The sequence below is a fragment of the Schistocerca nitens genome, chromosome 12 (assembly GCF_023898315.1).
Source record: "Schistocerca nitens isolate TAMUIC-IGC-003100 chromosome 12, iqSchNite1.1, whole genome shotgun sequence".
Classification (NCBI taxonomy): domain Eukaryota; kingdom Metazoa; phylum Arthropoda; class Insecta; order Orthoptera; family Acrididae; genus Schistocerca; species Schistocerca nitens.
The window spans coordinates 103,288,440-103,311,434 of NC_064625.1; the positions used below are offsets into that span (position 1 = coordinate 103,288,440).

General features: G+C 45.5%; 1 protein-coding gene across 1 annotated transcript; it reads left to right on the forward strand.

Annotated features, from left to right (window-relative positions):
* The first annotated feature begins 66 nt into the window (after positions 1-66).
* LOC126215235 (uncharacterized) lies at positions 67-20,753 on the forward strand. Its single transcript, XM_049941900.1, has 4 exons — positions 67-449; positions 8,502-8,595; positions 11,441-11,498; positions 20,324-20,753. The coding sequence occupies exons 1-4, from the start codon at positions 413-415 to the stop codon at positions 20,543-20,545; spliced, it is 411 nt and encodes a 136-aa protein (XP_049797857.1). The 5' UTR covers positions 67-412; the 3' UTR covers positions 20,546-20,753.
* The last annotated feature ends 2,242 nt before the right edge of the window (positions 20,754-22,995 follow it).

The window sequence follows — 22,995 nt, forward strand, 5'->3', positions numbered from 1 at the left end:
ATCTGTTTCCAGATTAACTACCAGTTGTTCAAGTTGACTGCTATTGAAGTGAACAAAAATGCCACGAGTTTGTGTTAACAGTGCTGAGACATTTTGCTATGTGTGTGGAGAAGTGACATTTGCTTCACAAAACAGCAAATAATTCCATTGATTAAAAAAGCATACAGGTGCAAAATATGTGGAGCCCAGGGTTTATCCTGATCACGTGTGATCTGCAACCTCAGGAGTTGGATGCATGGGAAAGGGTGTTCAATGCCCTTTGCAGTGCCCATGATCTGGCCTGAGCCAACTAACCATATCAGTGACTGTTACTTTTGTATGGTTCCTCCTGTCAAGAAGGAAATATCTAAGAAGAAAAGAAAGAACACAGCAATCCATCTTAACATTCCATCTGCCACATGTCCAGTTCTACATGGGGAAGGATTGCCAGTACTTGAACCACCGACAGAGTAAGAGATTATTTCTGATGGGGATTCTGAATGTCCTGAACCATGCACATCACAAGATGCAGACTTTCTTCCATGTCAACTAATGATCCACAAAAATTGTCACAAAATGAGTTAAGTGATCTCATTAGAGATTTGGAGCTCTCTAAAGCTAAGACTGAGATTTTAGCATGAAGATTGCAGCAGCACAATTTTCTGGAAAGCAATGTAAATGTTTCATTCTACCGCATAATAGAGCAACAATTCACTCCCTTTTTTAACATGCGAGATAGTCTTGTTGCAAGTGTAGACATAAATGGTCCAATGAAAGCTCTCAGAATTAATTACAACCCTGATGAGTGGACTCTTTATTGATTTGTCAAAGTTGAGCTTAAAAGCAGTGCTTTTACATATTGGTAATTAGGTTCCTTCAATTTGAGTTGGGCACGGTGTTCATATGAAAGAGTCATATCAAAACATGAAGCCATCAAGTATAATGACTCTTTGTTGTTACTTCAAAGTGGTTGCACTGCTATTAGGTATGCTGTTATGTTATACTAAATATTGCTGCTTTCTCTGTGAATGCGATAGCTGAGCTCATGCATCTCATTATACTAAACATGAATGACCCACCAGAGAATCTCTTCAACCAGGTATAAAGAACATTAATAGTGAACCTCTAGTAGACCCTAAAAAGATTCTGCTCCTGCCCTTGCACATAGTCTGGTCTCCTGAAAAACTTTAAGGGAATGTATAAACATGGTGATGCATTTAAGTACTTCAGACAAAAATTCCCTTAAGTGATGTTAAAGTAAAGGAGGACATCTTTGTAGGCCCACAGATTAGAAAGCTTTTTGGAGACCATACTTTTGATGGAATCAAACAAGGTGATGAGAAGCATGCATTGGAATGTTTTAAGACAATCTGTTTACAGGTCTTAGGGAACAAACGAGCAATAAATTATCAGGAGACTGCAGATAACACGTTGTCATCTTATGAAAAACTTGGTTGCAACACGTCATTGAAAAATGCATTTATTACATAGTCATCTTGACTTCTTAACAAAGATTGTTGTGCTGTAAGTGATAAACATGGAGAGCGATTTCATCAAGATATTGCCACATTTGAGACGAGGTATGCCGGAAAGTGGAACCCTAGTATTTTAGCAGATTATTGCTGGACTTTCATTATCCTTTTGACTGCTGGGGACATCATGCTTCGCCGTTCCCCTGGCGCGCCTGACGTGTATAAGCACAGCCCTTGGATCTTCCCTACAGCACTACCGCACCACTGGCCTTTTTCCACCACCAGGGGTGAGTTCGTAGCGCTCAGGTAGCTGCGATTCAGCGTGCCTAGACATGAAATCACGCAGAGCTGTCTTTCTGCCCTGCTCTTCCAGTAGCTGTTCAGTAGTCTGTGTAGTTAGTGCATATACGTTTGTTGTTGTGTTACCTCTTTGCAGAATTCAACTTTCATTCGTGTGCTTTCATCAGTTTTCTTGTTTTCTACGTGAGAAATGTCATGTTGACATGGTTGCACAAGCAAAGAAATCCTGGATATGCTCCCCAAGAACAACAGTGATTGCAAATTTCTGATGTTGCTAGCAGTGACGAGTCTTCAACAGACTCTCAAAGCTGTAGTCCTCAGCCGTTTACATCAGAGGGGAAAGCAAAAATTACAGTCAGCAGTTCCTCTGAATCTGAGGAATCAGAGTGACAGTGAAACGGTTCGGAAAAGAGCACGCTTAAGTGACATATTTGACTGGAAAGAAACAAATTTTCAGCCGGTAAACCATTACTTCGACGACTTGGGTTCAGGACACAAATGTCAATTAGATACTGACCCAAGCATTCTTTCATTTTTTCTAATATTTATGTCTCAAGAACTGTTGCAATTTATTGCATACGAAACAAATCGGTTTTACGTTTACACCAGAGAAAACACTGGAGAGTCTGTGAATTCTCCACTGTCAAAATGAAAGCACATTGGATTTGAGCAAATCTATTGTGGTGTCGCCGTTTGCCTTCTAGTGGCGCAAGTTAAGAAGTTAAAATAAAGTGATTATTGGTCCAGAGATACACTTTTGAACACAACAGTTTTCAGCGAAATAATGTTCAAAGACTGTTTTTGTCTACTACTGAGAATGTTGCACTTAAGTGATTATTCTGCGAGTACTGGAGGTGACAGTCTATTTGTCAACAATCATCGTAATTTTAAAGTTCGTAAGATGTTTTGCAATTCATTTTGCCTGTATCACAAGCTTTGTATATATGAGTCTCCTGCTGATCAAACGACAACTATCTTCTAAGCAATTTATTGCAACCAAGCGAAATACATTCGGAATAAAGACATTTGTACTGTGTGACTGTCAGAGTGTGAGTATATTTTGGATTTTATTGTATACAGGGTGTTACAAAAAGGTACGGCCAAACTTTCAGGAAACATTCCTCACACACAAAGAAAATATGTTGTGCGGACATGGGTCCGGAAACGCTTAATTTCCATGTTAGAGCTCATTTTAGTTCCGTCAGTATGTACTGTACTTCGTTGATTCACCGCCAGTTGGCCCAATTGAAGGAAGGTAATGTTGACTTCGGTGCTTGTCTTGACATGAGACTCATTGCTCTACAGTACTAGCATCAAGCACATCAGTACGTAGCATCAACAGGTTAGTGTTCATCACGAACGTGGTTTTGCAGTCAGTGCAATGTTTACAAATGCGGAGTTGGCAGATGCCCATTTGATGTATGGATTAGCACGGGGCAATAGCCGTGGCGCGGTACGTTTGTATCGATACAGATTTCCAGAACGAAGGTGTCCCGACAGGAAGACGTTCGAAGCAATTGATAGGCGTCTTAGGGAGCACGGAACATTCCAGCCTATGAGTCGCGACTGGGGAAGACATAGAACGACGAGGACACCTGCAATGGACGAGGCAATTCTTCGTGCAGTTGACAATAACCCTAATGTCAGCGTCAAGAGGTTGCTGCTGTACAGGGTAACGTTGACCACGTCACTGTATGGACAGTGCTACGGGAGAACCAGTTGTTTCCGTACCATGTACAGCGTGTGCAGGCACTATCAGCAGCTGATTGGCCTCCACGGGTACACTTCTGCGAATGGTTCATCCAGCAATGTGTCAATCCTCAATTCAGTGCAAATGTTCTTTATACGGATGAGGCTTCATTCCAACGTGATCAAATTATAAATTCAATCAACATGTGTGGGCTGACGAGAAACCGCACGCAGTTGTGCAATCACGTCATCAACACAATTTTCTGTGAACGTTTGGGCAGGCATTGTTGGTGACGCCTCGATTGGGCCCCATGTTCTTCCACCTACGCTCAATGGAGCACGTTATCATGATTTCATACGGGATACTCTACCTGTGCTGCTAGAACGTGTGCCTTTACAAGTACGACACAACATGTGGTTCATGCACGATGGAGCTCCTGCACATTTCAGTTGAAGTGTTCGTACGCCTCTCAACAACAGATTCGGTGACCGATGGATTGGTAGAGGCGGACCAATTCCATGGCCTCCACGCTCTCCTGACCTCAACCCTCTTGACTTTCATTTATGGGGGCATTTGAAAGCTCTTGTCTACGCAATCCCGGTACCAAATGTAGAGACTCTTCGTGCTCGTAGTGTGGATGGCTGTGATACAATACGCCATTCCCCAGGGCTGCATCAGCGCATCAGGGATTCCATGCGACGGTGGGTGGATGCGTGTATCCTCGCTAACAGAGGACACTTCGAACATTTCCTGTAACAAAGTGTTTGAAGTCACGCTGGTACGTTCTGTTGCTGTGTGTTTCCATTCCATGATTAACGTGATTTGAAGAGAAGTAATAAAATGAGCTCTAACATGGAAAGTAAGCTTTTCCGGACACATGTCCACATAACATATTTTCTTTCTTTGTGTGTGAGGAATGTTTCCTGAAAGGTTGGGCGTACCTTTTTGTAACACCCTGTATACAGGTGTAACAGAAATTGGGTTCCACTTTGGGCAAAATTGGTGATGTAGCAGCAACTCTTATGGGATCGTATTTGAAGCAGAGTTATATTTTATATGCTGATAATTGGTACTCCAGCCCTGACCTGTTCCTCTGGCTTGACAACCATGGAGCAGCCACGTGGCACTGTTCTCAAGAATAGGTGCAACATGCCAAAACTGCATAACAAACTAAAATGAGGAGAAACTAACTCTACTGACAAGGTCCTTGCCATCAAGTGGTGCGATAGAGGTGTGCGTGTTGACCACAAATCACACAACACAAATTGTTGAAACAGAGAAGACTGACAGAAATACTGGGGAAAAAAAATAAAGAAACCTCAATCTATCGTAGATTACAATTTGAGTATGGGTGCAGTTGACGGTTGTGAAATGTTACTGAGCTCAGTGGGGTCAGTGCGTAAGACTGTGAAATGGTACAAGAAGTATTTTTTTCACATTCTGGATTTTGAAACATAAGTCCAATCAAAACAAATAAAATGCATAAATTTTAACCATAAACAGTAGTTCCTGACATAAAGGTTTATGGAAATATGTACTTCTGAAAAAGTTATGAAGAAAATAACGGGAAATTAATTACACTAATGTGTAGAAGTCCATTAAATGGTAGGAACATTTTATGATATATTTACTAATTACAGAAGATTCAAGTGTATTGTTAACATTTGATACCTAAGTGTTTATACATGCTTGAACTTATATATTAAACAAATGAGTGAATTCTAATCTCTATATAAGAATCTAGGTAATCATTAAAATACGTCATTTGTTTTAGGGTGAAAGATGTAATTGTTAATTACTGAAATAATAATTTAAACAATGCCGAGGATTGTTCAGGAGTGTAAAGAAAGTATAAATACTAACAGCCACATTAGCATCACTCTACTACTCAGCATTTACTCCGTTTCATTGAGGAGGCAACACTGGCCTTCAACAACCGGGAGTTTTTCGCCCTTGCCTTGCTTGATGTGTCAAAGGCCTTTGACATCGTATGGCACCAAGGCCTTCTCTACAAGCTGTTCCACCTTCGCATCCCATCGTGTTTCGTACGCCTACTTGCCAGCTACCTCGAGGGGCGTACTTCTGTCATCCGGGTTGGTACTAAAACTTCTTCTGTCCGCCAAGTCCTCGCTGGAGTACCACAAGGGAGTGTTCTTGGCCCGATGCTGTATGTCTACACCTCTGACCTGCCGGTTTCCACTGAGAGTCGGTCGCGCCATCTATGCGGATGACACGGCACTCTTCTCGCAAGATCGGAACATTGATGCCATCCTCCGATGGTTACAAACCGCTCTGCAAGACCTCTAGCATTGGGCTGCCGACTGGAGGATCGGCTTCAATGCCACCAAGACGCCAGGGGGTGATACTTACCCGCCGTCGCCCACCTGATGCACAACCACTGTTTCTTTGTAACCAGCCCATCACCTGGGCAACGACTGCCACTTACCTTGGAGTCCTCCTCGATCGCAAGCTAACTTGGAAGGCTCACATCACCGCTGTCCGCCAGAAGACGTCTCAGAGGGCTGGGGCACTATAACCAGTTCTTAACGCAACCTCCTTGCTCCCAGTTGACAATGGTCTGCGCCTAGACTGCATGCATCCAGTCATGGATTACGCGTGTTAAGTCTGGGGCAATGCTGCCCCCTTGCACATACAGAAGCTCCAACAACTACAAAACGAGATTCTACGACGCGTCTACCATGTAGCAAACGACTTTCTCACCATCTTCTTCACGAAGCTTCAGAAGACCCTTAGTACAGGAGAGTTTTCAAGAAGCGGCACACTGGTTTTACAACACCACACACACTTCAGACAACCCCCTCGTCCGCCCGCATCTCGTGGTCGTGCGGTAGCGTTCTCGCTTCCCACGCCCGGGTTCCCGGGTTCGATTCCCGGGTTCGATTCCCGGCGGGGTCAGGGATTTTCTCTGCCTCGTGATGGCTGGATGTTGTGTGTGCTGTCCTTAGGTTAGTTAGGTTTAAGTAGTTCTAAGTTCTAGGGGACTAATGACCATAGATGTTAAGTCCCATAGTGCTCAGAGCCATTTGAACCAACCCCCTCGTCCAGCAGCTAGGATGACCAAATAACATTAAAGACCACTATAGGCGGCACGTTGCCCTGATCGAATAGACAGTTCAACATAAAAGTTTCACCACCACCGACTCCTCTTGAGATTAACACAATCAAACAAGACGTCCACCACCACCTACACTCCACAGCGGTGGTAGTAAATGCCCTTCTGAATGCCCTTCTGGGTAAAACCTACCACCACCACCTACACTCCACAGCAGTGGTAGTAAATGCCCTTCTTGGTAAAACCTACGTTGCAGATAGACTTTGGTTACTCAACACCCAGTCCAGAAGAAATGAGGCCGCACGCATGGGGAGAGCAGCCTGAGCTAGCGAGGTGTGTGCATCGCTGCCGTTGCGTTCTACGCTTACTTGGCCGCTGTGAGCTTGTGAAGTTTCTGTGCTGTGGGCGCCGCAGGAATCAAATTGTCAAGTGTTGTTCTCACAACGCCTGCAGATTGTCGTGTTCTGCGCCCCACGCATGGGAAAGAAGTGCGCTCAGAGGAAACATGCCACTATGAAGAGTCCCTCAGTTGTGCAACTGAGTCTGCTGACCGAGCAAGGAAGCCCCGAGAAGATGAGTCGCGGCCTGTCGCTCCTTTTTACGTCAAGTGCAAAGGCGGGTGGACAGCGCTGTTGGACATTATGACGAATTGTGCCAAGAATGAGGTGGTCTGTCGATACAGACTCGCTGCTGTGCGTTTGGGCCGCAAATGTGGCTGACCACAGGGCGATCAAGGTCAGTGGCCGACCACATCGTGGACGCGCCGCCGGCGCGTGAGAAGGCACCTTCCGTTGGAAGGAAGAAGACGACCAAGGCACTCCTCAGGGTGTTACCTTGGTGCTGTGATGAGGCAGCGGTCCGGGAAGGGCTGCTGCAAGCTGAGTTAGGTAATTGAACCGCAAGGGTGCACAACCGGACCAACAAGAAGAGGGTGCCTCTCTATGCTGTGACCGTGCAAATGGCCGACGGTGAGAGTGACATCTTTGACTTGCAGAAGTTGCTGGGCTTCCCGGTTACAACAGAAGCTCTCCTGACCGCCACGGACCCCCAGCCCCAGTGCTTCAGGTGCCAGGGAGAGGGCCACGTCACGAAGTATTGCCGCATCACAGCGCGGTGCGTCAAGTGCTCCGCTGAGTATGACAGCCATACCTGCGACCGCGGCAGTAACGTTCTGCCGACTTGCGTCCGTTGTGGCGGCCAGCACCTCTCTAGCTGGCGCGGTTGCCCGGCTTTCTAAAGTCGCAACCATGCCGAAGGCGGCTGTGGCCACACCGACGCAGCGGAATAAGAGATGTCAGCAACAACATACGGCGCACACAAGCCCAGCGCAGCTGAGGGACAGTGCAGAAGCAGCTCCACCTGCCAGGAGCGGGGACGACAGCTCGGAGACAGGCAGTTGGGATGCAGCTTGCACCCCCAAGAAGAATTGTGGCCTCGAACTCGGCACCACCATACAGGAGGACACTGCAGCGCTCAAAGCCGCCATGGCAGCAAAGAGGGCTGCCTTCGCAGCCGCCGTGGCTGCAGAGAAGGAAGAGGCCTTGAGTCAACTGCATGCAGTCTTCGCCCAAGGCCTCCATGCAGCAGGACCTGCGAACACTTCTGCGACCTTGCAGAAAGATGTTTGCGTGCCTGTCCCAGTTGCTACCCCAGCAGCACCGCAGGTGAAAGGTGCAAAGAAGACAACTGCCACCCCGGCAGTATCAATGGCGACGCTGACTGCCACGGGGCAGCCCCCACAAGGGACACAAAAGCCAAAGTGGCAGACCTCATCGCGAATGCACGAGTGAACCACTTGCATTAATCCGAAGCTGAAGTGGCTCAGCTGCAGAAGAAATGTGCCATGCAGTAGCGGAGGATGCCAAACGGTGGCTGGTCACCGCAGTTCTGCACCAGCCTGATGAAGCTGTGCCAAGTCACTGACCACACAGCAGTAGAGGGCGTAATAGCAACGCATGTGTTGCCGCAATGAATTGCTTTGTTACAGGGACAAAGCCACTGCAGCAGGCCCAGGAGAATCCACATGAGCCCAGCTGCAGCACTCGGACTGACCCAGCTTTAACGAACACTCAGCAACATAGGTAACAATGCACGAAACCTCACACTAACTTTCCATCACCTTGCATGCTCTGCCGCAGCTAGCAAGCCGCTACTGCCCTTACTACTCGTCCTACTGTCGGAGAGGTTTTTTCCCCTGGCGCTTCCCCTGGCGCTTCCCCTGGCGCTTCCCCTGGCGCTTCCCCTGGCGCTTCCCCTGGCGCTTCCCCTGGCGCTTCCCCTGGCGCTTCCCCTGGCGCTTCCCCTGGCGCTTCCCCTGGCGCTTCCCCTGGCGCTTCCCCTGGCGCTTCCCCTGGCGCTTCCCCTGGCGCTTCCCCTGGCGCTTCCCCTGGCGCTTCCCCTGGCGCTTCCCCTGGCGCTTCCCCTGGCGCTTCCCCTGGCGCTTCCCCTGGCGCTTCCCCTGGCGCTTCCCCTGGCGCTTCCCCTGGCGCTTCCCCTGGCGCTTCCCCTGGCGCTTCCCCTGGCGCTTCCCCTGGCGCTTCCCCTGGCGCTTCCCCTGGCGCTTCCCCTGGCGCTTCCCCTGGCGCTTCCCCTGGCGCTTCCCCTGGCGCTTCCCCTGGCGCTTCCCCTGGCGCTTCCCCTGGCGCTTCCCCTGGCGCTTCCCCTGGCGCTTCCCCTGGCGCTTCCCCTGGCGCTTCCCCTGGCGCTTCCCCTGGCGCTTCCCCTGGCGCTTCCCCTGGCGCTTCCCCTGGCGCTTCCCCTGGCGCTTCCCCTGGCGCTTCCCCTGGCGCTTCCCCTGGCGCTTCCCCTGGCGCTTCCCCTGGCGCTTCCCCTGGCGCTTCCCCTGGCGCTTCCCCTGGCGCTTCCCCTGGCGCTTCCCCTGGCGCTTCCCCTGGCGCTTCCCCTGGCGCTTCCCCTGGCGCTTCCCCTGGCGCTTCCCCTGGCGCTTCCCCTGGCGCTTCCCCTGGCGCTTCCCCTGGCGCTTCCCCTGGCGCTTCCCCTGGCGCTTCCCCTGGCGCTTCCCCTGGCGCTTCCCCTGGCGCTTCCCCTGGCGCTTCCCCTGGCGCTTCCCCTGGCGCTTCCCCTGGCGCTTCCCCTGGCGCTTCCCCTGGCGCTTCCCCTGGCGCTTCCCCTGGCGCTTCCCCTGGCGCTTCCCCTGGCGCTTCCCCTGGCGCTTCCCCTGGCGCTTCCCCTGGCGCTTCCCCTGGCGCTTCCCCTGGCGCTTCCCCTGGCGCTTCCCCTGGCGCTTCCCCTGGCGCTTCCCCTGGCGCTTCCCCTGGCGCTTCCCCTGGCGCTTCCCCTGGCGCTTCCCCTGGCGCTTCCCCTGGCGCTTCCCCTGGCGCTTCCCCTGGCGCTTCCCCTGGCGCTTCCCCTGGCGCTTCCCCTGGCGCTTCCCCTGGCGCTTCCCCTGGCGCTTCCCCTGGCGCTTCCCCTGGCGCTTCCCCTGGCGCTTCCCCTGGCGCTTCCCCTGGCGCTTCCCCTGGCGCTTCCCCTGGCGCTTCCCCTGGCGCTTCCCCTGGCGCTTCCCCTGGCGCTTCCCCTGGCGCTTCCCCTGGCGCTTCCCCTGGCGCTTCCCCTGGCGCTTCCCCTGGCGCTTCCCCTGGCGCTTCCCCTGGCGCTTCCCCTGGCGCTTCCCCTGGCGCTTCCCCTGGCGCTTCCCCTGGCGCTTCCCCTGGCGCTTCCCCTGGCGCTTCCCCTGGCGCTTCCCCTGGCGCTTCCCCTGGCGCTTCCCCTGGCGCTTCCCCTGGCGCTTCCCCTGGCGCTTCCCCTGGCGCTTCCCCTGGCGCTTCCCCTGGCGCTTCCCCTGGCGCTTCCCCTGGCGCTTCCCCTGGCGCTTCCCCTGGCGCTTCCCCTGGCGCTTCCCCTGGCGCTTCCCCTGGCGCTTCCCCTGGCGCTTCCCCTGGCGCTTCCCCTGGCGCTTCCCCTGGCGCTTCCCCTGGCGCTTCCCCTGGCGCTTCCCCTGGCGCTTCCCCTGGCGCTTCCCCTGGCGCTTCCCCTGGCGCTTCCCCTGGCGCTTCCCCTGGCGCTTCCCCTGGCGCTTCCCCTGGCGCTTCCCCTGGCGCTTCCCCTGGCGCTTCCCCTGGCGCTTCCCCTGGCGCTTCCCCTGGCGCTTCCCCTGGCGCTTCCCCTGGCGCTTCCCCTGGCGCTTCCCCTGGCGCTTCCCCTGGCGCTTCCCCTGGCGCTTCCCCTGGCGCTTCCCCTGGCGCTTCCCCTGGCGCTTCCCCTGGCGCTTCCCCTGGCGCTTCCCCTGGCGCTTCCCCTGGCGCTTCCCCTGGCGCTTCCCCTGGCGCTTCCCCTGGCGCTTCCCCTGGCGCTTCCCCTGGCGCTTCCCCTGGCGCTTCCCCTGGCGCTTCCCCTGGCGCTTCCCCTGGCGCTTCCCCTGGCGCTTCCCCTGGCGCTTCCCCTGGCGCTTCCCCCTCCTGGTGGACCATGTAAATGAGTAATCCTACTCAGACGCATGGATAATATCACAACCCACATCCTGTGACTCCCGATTCAGAAACTAACATCATGTATGGAGGTGACGGTAGAACTTTTGGTTGGTCACCACATTGGTGTGGGCGTGGAGGGGCCCCATCATTAAAAAAGAAAATTGCATGGGGAGTCAGTCTGGTTTTGTGTTTCGAGCAGTGAGCATGTAGCTGCTCCTTTCACATTGTAAGTATTGTTTGCCTTTGAAATAATACTTAAATGTATTTAAAACGTAATAAAAGTTTAATTTTAAATTTATTATACTTTCAGAACAAAATTAAACTTTTCCGAAGTTAAATGTTACAGTTACTGAAAACTTAGGACTTCAGCTGCGACAGACCATAAAGGATGAGTACACAAACCCCAATATAAATGCATAACTTCAGAAAAGTTATCTTTTATGTGGTGGAGGAGCTGGGATGCAGTGTAAATGTGTAAACATGTATTTTGTTTCAGAGTAAACCCGCGTGTTGGAATATTATTCCATTTTTACGAGAACAGGACAAAGAAGAACGTGAGTAGCACTACAAAGTATACTTATGTGAAAACACAACCTGGAGAACCAACTGTTTGTAAATACAAAAAATTATTTGAATTTTCACTTTTTGAAATTGTTTTCATTCTGCATTGTCATTACGGAGGACAATAGGGAAGTTAACAGCAATACGGAAGTTGATGATAGTGGGGAAGTTAATGGGTAGTTGCAAAACAGTGTAGATATTACTGATGATAATGTAGTCAATCGAGAAAATGGAATTGGAGAAGGTAGTGATCACAGTAGTGTATGTTCATCACTTTGTGAATTTGAAACTAATGTATCAGCTTTGGATACGTTAGTTCAACTTCTGGAAGAACAAAAACGGTCAATTGACAAGCATAGAGTCACTCTTGATGAAAAGCTTGATTCAATCGATAAGAAATTAGACAAACAAGGAACACAAATTCGCGAGACAAGAGTTTAGAAAAATACTGGGAAAAAGTAGACGAAAATACCAGAAATGTGTCGACTATAAGGGGAAACTGTTGCCTTAAAACAGGAAAACCAAAAATTCGAAGAGGAAACTAGATTCTGTGGAAAATTTCGAAAAAGTTGCTACTGCTGAAGTGTTAAAATTAAAAAAGCTCAACAAAGATTTCATAAAGAAATTCACACAAACGGACCAAAATTTAAAAAATTTCACTAAAATCGCAAATGATAATTTCGCGGAGTTAAAAGAAGGTGTAGGCACTTGCTTAGGCGAAATTTCAAACTGCAAATCTAAATTTTAAGAAATCTAAGATTCTGTTGCTGTCAAATCTTTCTGTAGTTACAGTCCATTGTGGAGTAATGTAAACATAAAAACATTTTCACGAGAGGGCAATATACATCCAGTTGATTTCATGTACCAGATCAAAAATAACTTTAAAAAAATTTAATTTTCAAATTATCACCTATTTTATTTTCGAAGTGTTTAGATGGAGAGGCTTTGTTATGGGCGAACCAAGCAATCAAACCCAAAATCTCATTTAATGAGATATAACGAACTTTCATGAACAAATTCTGGTCAGAAACTAAACAAGCTAGAATTAAGTCAGAATTTTTGAATGGGCCAAATTTCAAATAAGGTAGTGGACACATGAAAACTTTCTATGAAGAACAGTTAAGAACTTCAGTACATCTTGATAAACCACTCGATGAAATGATCCAAATAGATCCTCTAAAATGTAGGTTGCCGAATAGGGTACAGTGGATGATAAAATTGAACAATTTCTTAGATATATAGATAAATTGGATTTAGCATGGGAGAGAAATGACAGACCTGATGATAGCAGGAATAACAATGACAGAGCTTTCAATGATCATTTCAATAGCAGATTTAGAAATGACAGAAGAAATGGGGAGAGGAATGATAGGCAGATACTTGAGAATAGGAATTACAAACCGAGAAATAGGCAGTGGGGGCAAAATCAAGGAAACAGTTTACCGGACCATTTCTTCTGTTTTCAAAATTGTTACTATTAAGACCTGCCTCTTTTGGAGCCTGGCGAAATGGGGCAAATATGCATGGGAATTACAATCAAGCACATTGTAGTACTTACAGAAGGGGAAGGGGCAGAACAAATAGAACAAACTTCATTCTACTTACTTCAGGTTCTTTCTGTGTGCAAAATTTTGGTATGTTTTCAAATAAAAAAAATTTCCCAAAATTCTCCATCGAAGATGAACAAAAAAGTAAAAATCTGAATTTGAATTAGAAGGAAACACTTCGACAACTTTCTTTAACAGTAGTAATGCAGTAGTAGCTGTTGATAGTGATAACAGACCTGATGAGTACGGTTTAGTGAGAATGTTGAGTGACTGTGAAATGAATGAAAATTCTGATACTGGTGCTGTATGTGTGGAAGCTGATGTTCATGTGCTAGCCAATGGAAGTGAGAATGACAGAGTAATTCCAGATGAAATTACAGTAGATAAGACAGGAAAATGAGGATGTAGTAAAACATAGTAGTCACAGTGTTGAGGTTGTTGAAGTGTATGAAGAGAAAAATGAGTTTGGTATTGAAAATAATATTAAGTGTGATGGTGATGTTTCTAATGAGAAAGATTCAGATGAGCCAGCTCAAAATCTAATTTGATAAACATTTTAATTTTACAAAAACGGGCTGTTAGAATGATTACCCACAGTCCGACACAAGCTCACTGCAGACCTCTTTTCGAAAAGTTAGGAATACTTATTCTGCCATCAGCCTATATACTTAAGTGTGTACTCTTAACCAAAGCTAACCAAAGCAATCTCCACACAAATGCAGACTGTCACAACTGTAACACAAGGAACAAGAATGATCTCCACATAGAACAAGTAAGAACACCACGAACTCGGAAGCATGTAAGCCACATGGGCATTAAGCTCTATAATGCACTGCTGCAGTACATTAAAGATTTAAAGGGCAATACAAACTTTTGGAACCTAGAAAATTTTTAATTGATAAATGTTGCAATTTACACCCTTTCACTTCAAATTATTTGTTTAGTGTTATTGGCAGAATTCTTAGAATATGCAACAAACTCACTAAATAGATTGTTTACACTACGCTAGTCCATCTTCTGCTGGTGTATTACTGTGCAGGATGGAATTAAATTATTTATAATGTAGTAGCAGATAGAACATCAAAAAAGTTCAACAGATGGCTGTTCATTTGGTACTACTGCAAGACAGGGGAGAGCGACACTGCAACTTGGATATTGTATCTGTAAAACAATCATTAAAACAACGGTGTTTTGTGTTAAGACAAGATGTTTTCAGGAAATCTCGGTCTCCAACTTTGTCCTCTCAGTGCAAAAATATTTTGTTAATGCCCTCTTGCATATGGATAAATGATTATCCTAATAAAAGAGGAATCAGATATCATACGGAGAGATGTGTGTGTTCATTTTTCCTGCACTGTATTCAGGAATGGAAGGGAAGAGGAACAGTGTCATAAAGGTTCATGGAATGCTCTGCCAGGCACCGAAGTGTGATTTGCTAAGTAGTCATGTAGGTGTAAACATGATGGGCTAGGCAACAGACTGGAATGGTACACTTGAATGGGAAAAAAGAGTGAGCATATATGCAGACAAGAAAATGTGTTGCAGGTGGGGGCAAGATAGTTACCTACAAGATCCCCTACAGAGTGCTGGGGAAACAATGATGCAGAATGCATGTCAAAGTGATAAGTACATACAGAATTTGTTAAATCAGGATTTAACATGCTAAGCAGTGATGTCACCAGTACCTTAGTAATGAGGTGTTTCATCTGCAGTTAGTGACGTCTGCCATAGACTCACTGTTTTAGCACTATTAAACACATTTATAATTCAGAGGCATGGGATGCAAAATTGATGCCAGAGTTGAGAAACAATTTAAGACGTAATAAATGTTGAGAGGTCAGCTGGTACACAGGTCAGTGCAGACCAGGCATGGGCTTATCTGTGGCATCAGAAACTGACTTACATCAGGCATTGTCCCGTTGAGCTGAGTAATAATGAAGATAGATAGTAAAGAATCCCTTCCATGTGGTAGGTTAATCACCACAGGAGTGGGAAGGCTTAAAATATAATAATCAGTTGAATAGACAATAATAAAACAGTGTCAGAGAAATAAAAATGTCAGCACAGGTGAGTGAATAGTGTTTTATTCATCTCATATCGTACAATTTCTAATCATATGATTAGTGTACAGGAGACACGCCAAAAAATGGATATCACAACTTAGGTCTAATTGGTGCAAAGAATTTTAACATTTATATAAACTTTTTTCTTTCCTCCCTTTTTTGAAGGACAGCTTCATTTACACACAACAGTGTAGTAGCAGTGTTTGACAAGTATATCACATAGCTTTGTTTTCAGTGTCTCTAGGTTCATACTCAGAACTTTTTTCCTTTTAGTTTGTTATGAATTTTCATTGCCATATACTGAGGAGACTTAGCATACAGGTTTAAGCAATGAGTGGGAAGCATAAAATTGTCTTTGTTTCTCGTGTTATACGTGTGATTGAAACAGTTTTTCTCGAATAACTCTAAATTCCCGTGTAGAAAGATGAAAGTATCGTAGAAGTATAAGGAGGGAACTGTTAATAGCTGTTGTTTTCAGATAGTGGGTGACATGATGTCCTTGGATGGGCAGTACACATGTTCCTTATTATTATTTTCTGTAACTTTAGTATGCACAATATATTGCTTGAATTTCCTCAAAAAATACCATACTTTACAACTGATTGAAAGTAGCTGTGGTATGCAATTTCCCATGTATTCATGTTCCACCAGCTAATATTTGCATAGCAAATGCAAAGCTACATAATTTAACAGGTAGTCAACATGTTTATTCCAATTTAAATTTTTATCTAGGTTTAACCCAAAAAATTTCACAGAATCCGCTTCTTCTATATCCTGATTTTTATGAGTTATTTTAATTTCTTGGGGCTTTGACTGTTTTGTTCTGAATTGGACCATTTGGGTTTTGGGGATGTTCAATTTTAATCCATTCAGTTGGAACCATGTTTCTAGTTTGTTCATTGTGTTTATTATGTAGAGAGGGAGGTTTTCTGGCTCCTGGTTTTCAATTAATACAGATGTGTGATCTGCAAATAAAATCGATGGAGAATTTATATTGTTTGGTAAATCATTAACATAAAACAAAAACAAAATAAGTCCTAGAATCAAGCGTTGAGGGATACCTTGGGCTACTGTTTCCCATTTTGAATAGTAATTTGCTGCATTTGATCAGACAGTCACTCTTTGTTTCCTATTTGATAAGTATGAAGTAAGCCAATTGAGAACATTACCCTTGATCCCATACTTGTCAAGCTTATAGATGAGCAGTGCATCCCAACCTGCAGAATTTTTGTTCTTTAGTTTTTATATAATTTTTTCTACATCTATTGTTGAAACTGTTTTGAATTTTGTGAGGCATTCAGAATTGTGATTTAGTCCAAAGGGACATATATTGTTCCCATAATCTGCAATATTAACCTCTGGTTTCACTACATTAATGAAGAACTCATTGAAGCATTCTGAAATCTGAGCTGGATTTACAATGATCTCATCTTCAAGCTTAATTGTACTAATTCCATGTCTAGAGGCTTTGATACCTAATTTGTGTTTTACGACTGACCACAATGCCTTCGATTTATTCTCATGTGTAGGTCTGGATTCTTCTGTAGCAGCCCATCAGCTTGCTCACTTGGCTTGTACATTTCTTTGTCAATTCGATATTTTGTACTTACATCCATAGCTACATTCTTGATGGCACTGGATCTGGATGGTGCTGAAGTGATTTCCCTGGTGCCCTATGTTCTGCATCTGACCATGTCCATCCCACTACCCTGTCCATCACAGTCTGAGTAATGAAAAATAGAGCACAACAGAAAAAATTAAAACATCTAAACCCCTTTGATACTGACGAAAAGGACAATTGAGGAAACTGGTGAAGCATTTTAGGTCAAGGATCCCCCAGACTTGGCATCTGGTAGGAGATGCCCTAATCCAGGGGCGGGCAAACGTTGCACGCGGCTCGTGAGCACACAGCGCTGCACGTGTGCTGCACGTGTGCTGCTCGCGTGCAATCGTCGAAGGGAGCAGTGGCGACAGCCGGCAGGTTGCCGCAGTGTAGTTCCAGGCTAAGCTGCGGACGTTGAAGCGAAACGATCACTACGTAGTGAATTTCAGTAACCGGAAAATGCAGAGTGAATCAAGGAAACGGAGAATTGGAGATTTGCTATCTTTTAAAAAGGAATGGGAGAATCATTTTTTCTCTGTGCAAAAACGTGAAAATATGTGACAGTATTCTCGCTGGTCAGCGGAAGTTTAATATTGAACGCCATTATAATAAATTTCAGTATGTTGCCGTTCTTAGTGCAATGAGGAATTTCTCAAGCGATTTGGGGATATATCTTACGTATCCCAAGGTTTTGAATAGTTCTCGAGACAATCTGCTGTTTCTGTAGATGATATTCATCCCAGTTTGCAAATGGAATTAATAGGTCTACAGCGTAATTCTCGTCTGAGAGACAGGTTCCTTTTGGCAAGACGTGTGACAGATTTTTATCACGACTTTCCACAGCAAGTTTCCCCGTCTCCATCGTGAAGTCGCGAAGATAATGTCAATGTTTGGCTCGACATAAGTTTGTGAGAGATTTTTTCTGTTACGAAAATTAATAAGTCTCGGTTAAGAGCAAACATCAGTAATGAAAATTTGCGTAACTGTTTGCGTTTGTCTGTACATAGAAATTTTGTTCCAGACATTAAACGTATTGTAAACTCCACCTGTGATAATTAAATAAAACGTATCGTAGATAATAGGTACTCTTTCAAACGATGATTACTTTCAAGCACTCCTACTACCCTTATTCCTTCATTCAATAAAGCAGGCCAGGAAACAAAACGCATTACAGAGGAAGAAGCGGAGAGACGGTATGGTGGGGAGGGAAGAGAAGCGGGTGGCCAGCTTGCCCCTGTGTGCACGCAGAACACCTGTTAAACTGCACACGTGCATGTGCACCGCACGCGTGCAGAATTCCTGCCCACCCCTGCCCTAACCACAACCACCCTGAAAGGCATTTATTATATCTAAGGAAAAAATCCACTTTTGTGGAGAAAATGGAGTACCAGTTCAATTGTCTGGGTCATCCACCAATATTAGACTGTGCTTAGTACAGAATATCAGGAGGGGGGCCCATTCCACCAGGATATGAGCTATCATCTGCAACGCTATACAGCCAAGTGGTGGGGATGGTTTAATACCTAAAATAAAATGCAGTATTAATCTGGTGCAGCTGATGTGAACGTAGGAAACTTGAGACCATGGAGTCATTGTGGGAGGAATGAAAGGTAGTGCTCTGTACAACTCTCCTCGATAGTGCAGATTTTACTGTTGCAGGAGGGGTACAGCACCCTGCTGGATAGATGCTCACAGGTGGATACTGAAAGGCTCAGACAAGTCTAAAGAAGTAATTTGTCCGGCAATGAGACTCGAAAGACTGATAATGCCCCATTTTTCTGGATGACTTTATTAATGGATTGCCGAAGTAAGATTTTGGAAATAACTGCTGAAATTTATGAAGGAAGCAGGTGAGGTGGGGGCTGTATCCTCTATCAGAATGAAATTTCAGCCACAATTCTCTGCATAAATTGGCAGTTTCATGTGTAGAGGGACAGTTTATAAGTGAGCCTTTAGCTAGTGAGTAGCAATGGTGCTGATGTTACTGTCAATCTGTGACTGTCACTGTGATTCATTTTCTTATTGTATGTGCAGAGTGTTTTGTGTTGTAAAGACCCAGTTTCTGATGCAGTTGTACCACTTACATGTTCAGTTCAGTTGCAGAACAAATGCTGAGTGAAACTAGAAACACAATTGATAACTGTATGGGGTGCATAATACTCTCACCACCTGAAGAACCTAAAAGCAGTCTCCAATTTAAAATCAATGACTCAATCTTACACGTACAGCCTTTGACGTAACACACACACCACCACAACGAAAACTAAAGTGCCTGGATTACTAAGAAGCTCTATGGTGTAAAAGACATACAGAGATTATAAACAAATACTTTTCAGAAAGAAACAAAGCTGTGTTTTAAGGGATGCAGTCTAGCTTGTTGTATTCTTCTGTGCTTAAAAATGTACCACTTAACATTTCAGTATTATTACCTACTTAAGGACAATTTTGTGAAACTGTTCAAACATATTGCAAAAATATACTTACTCATGCATGCAATAAAAATACTCACATATTCACAGGACATGAACATTTGTATGTTCTGCAGATATGATCAGCATTTGAACCATGTTGGCCTGTGGGTTCAATACTGACATCGTGGATCAACACCACTTACCAGCAAAATGTCCTGCAGCTCATTGTCAGTATAAACCACAAGTAATGGATCAGTATGACATAAGCAGATGTACGCATGAACTGTACTGTCAGATCAGGGAGTTTGAAGCAGGTCACATTATTGAAATGAGAAAATGTATTTATCAAGGCTTGTGTTGTTGTATCCACGGACCCAACCAACCAACTCGCACACGCGCGCCCTGACCGTGACATCGCTGGCCACAGTTCCTGTCGCAGCTGTCTGCCTCTAATGGCATCACCGCCAATGGAACAGGTCATGCCATGGCTGAGCTCGGGTCCGCAGCGCCCTCTGCCTTTTGCATATGAGGAGGAGCGCTGGGCCTGAGACGGACAGTCAATTGTCGATTGTCTATTGTGGAGTTCATAGCAGAGCCATTGCAGTGTGATATTTGCTATTGTATTACACTAGGCTGAGTACACTGACTACTCTCGGATATTACTTGACTTGGTATTGCTGGCGTACGTTTCGTCAGAAATAAAGGTAAGTTATCTTTTCATTCTAGCTGGCGCAATTCTTGTCATTAATTATTTTTCGGCCAATAGACATAGCTACGTCCTGGTCACTACCCACGCTTTATGCAGTTTGTGGTGGCTGCCCCAAAAGTACCACCGAGGACCTTGGGTTTGGGAGCCATGACAAAAGTGTCGACGAGGATTTTGGAGAAGAGATCGGACCTTGCCTCCCGACACCGCTGTCGACCCCACTCGCATCATCATTCGCTTATTGCTTGTGCACCTTTTGCAAATTGTTTCTTGCTTGCACCTAACCAAACTAACAGAATTGTTCCTGGACATTTTTTGATTACAGTGTGGAGCACTTTGCACCTTTGTTTCATTTATTGGTATCTTGTTCTCAACAGTTGCATTGTGCTAACATAGCTACTCCCACGCCTCCACCCATTGCTCCTACCAATCCGGTGCAAGCGTCTAGTGCATCCACAGTCAAACTTGAACAGATTTTGCTTTTGCAGATGCAGCAGATGACACAACTCCTGTCTGGAGTGCAACAACTCATAGCAGCGCAGCATCAATCAACTTCCCCTGCTGCTGTCGGCCCAACAGACCGACCAACCTGCACGCCACCATACACAGCCTTCAATCATGAGGAAGAAACTTGGCAAGAGTACAGTGTGTTAACTGTAAGACGGCGGAGTTGTGAGGGGAGTGCGGGGAGACGAGGAAGCAAGTATTGACTGGCAAGGGGAGAAGAGCCGTTTGGGAGGGACAAGGCACGCCTACAAGTTGCAGTGCTGGCACTACAAATTGCGCGTCATGCTTACACGAAAGCAGACGAAAGGCTTGGAAGTAAAACTCGCTTTAAATGTTGTTCATAAACGAAACTAAAATCATCATGTACATTAAAATCTATATATATAAAAATGAATGTATGTATGTCTACTATGCGCTCACAAACCATTCATCTGATTGCAATATACTGTAATATGAATGTTTCGAAATAATACAGTAACCAATGGTGTTTCCATACAAAGGAATACGGTAGCAAGGAAAAATGAAATATAAGGTAATTCGGACGAAATAGGGGGCTCCTTCAAAGTGATTGCGAACAAAATATCTGAAATGGAAACTCACCCTTTCTTGCCAGGCGTTTGTGGTGATACGCCAGGATGATTCTTGGAAAACTGTTTGAATCTTCCAATGCTACGCACGCTTTGTCCTGTGTATGTAGCAGCTCTCACTGAAGATTTGTAAATGGGGTGAAGCAATTTTTTCTGCTCCCTTTCCCTTTCAATCACACGCAATATGATTTTGCAAGCATCGCTACGTAATACCGGTTTCCTTCTAACCGTAGGCCTACCGGTTGGGGATGTGGTTGTTGGCGACTCCCAAGATGGGCCAGCAACTGCCTCTTCTCTCACTTTGATCATGTTTAGCACAACTGCACAATAAAAACAGTACAGCGCGAAACAATAACAAAGCAGACAATGGCTACCTTGTACAACAGTCATCTACGTAATGTTGGCAGCAGTCGAAACTGCGTGCCTACCGAAGCCTCCCGACGTTTACCGACTTCTACATTTTCAGGACTAGGGAGAGGTCTGCCATCTAAAAGTTTACACTACAGACGGGTCGAGCTCGTTCATTCCCGTGAACTACTTCATTCATTTCACTCTTTGCCGTGAAGCGTTCAAATGTAGTTCATTCATGAAGTACGGAAGGCTGGCGAAGTTGCCCAGTTCGCCGCTCAGCCGCGGCTACGCTCGCTTCGCCTCGCTCGTACAATAAAGCTTGGTGGTTGTTGTTGTTGTTGTTGTTGTTGTTGTTGTTGTGGTCTTCAGTCCTGAGACTGGTTTGATGCAGCTCTCCATGCTACTCTATCCTGTGCAAGCTTCTTCATCTCCCAGTACCTACTGCAACCTACATCCTTCTGAATCTGCTTAGTGTATTGATCTCTTGGTCTCCCTCTACGATTTTTACCCTCCACGCTGCCCTCGAATGCTAAATTTGTGATCCCTTGATGCCTCAAAACATGTCCTACCAACCGATCCCTTCTTCTAGTCAAGTTGTGCCACAAACTTCTTTTCTCCCCAATCCTATTCAATACCTCCTCATTAGTTACGTGATCTACCCACCTTATCTTCAGCATTCTTCTGTAGCACCACATTTCGAAAGCTTCTATTCTTTTCTTGTCCAAACTATTTATCGTCCATGTTTCACTTCCATACATGGCTACACTCCATACAAATACTTTCAGAAACGACTTCCTGACACTTAAATCTATACTCGATGTTAACAAATTTCTCTTCTTCAGAAACGATTTCCTTGCCATTGCCAGTCTACATTTTATATCCTCTCTACTTCGACCATCATCAGTTATTTTACTCCCTAAATAGCAAAACTCCTTTACGACTTTAAGTGTCTCATTTCCTAATCTAATCCCCTCAGCATTACCCGATTTAATTTGACTACATTCCATTATCCTCGTTTTGCTTTTGTTGATGTTCATCTTATATCCTCCTTTCAAGACACTGTCCATTCCGTTCAACTGCTCTTCCAAGTCCTTTGCTGTCTCTGACAGAATTACAATGTCATCGGCGAACCTCAATGTTTTTATTTCTTCTCCATGGATTTTAATACCTACTCCGAATTTTTCTTTTGTTTCCTTTACTGCTTGCTCAATATACAGATTGAATAACATCGGGGAGAGGCTACAACCCTGTCTCACTCCTTTCCCAACCACTGCTTCCCTTTCATGCCCCTCGACTCTTATAACTGCCATCTGGTTTCTGTACAAATTGTAAATAGCCTTTCGCTCCCTGTATTTTACCCCTGCCACCTTCAGAATTTGAAAGAGAGTATTCCAGTTAACGTTGTCAAAAGCTTTCTCTAAGTCTACAAATGCTAGAAACGTAGGTTTGCCTTTTCTTAATCTTTCTTCTAAGATAAGTCGTAAGGTTAGTATTGCCTCACGTGTTCCAACATTTCTACGGAATCCAAACTGATCTTCCCCGAGGTCTGCTTCTACCAGTTTTTCCATTCGTCTGTAAAGAACTCGCGTTAGTAGTTTGCAGCTGTGACTTATTAAACTGATAGTTCGGCAATTTTCACATCTGTCAACACCTGCTTTCTTTGGTATTGGAATTATTATATTCTTCTTGAAGTCTGTGGGTATTTCGCCTGTCTC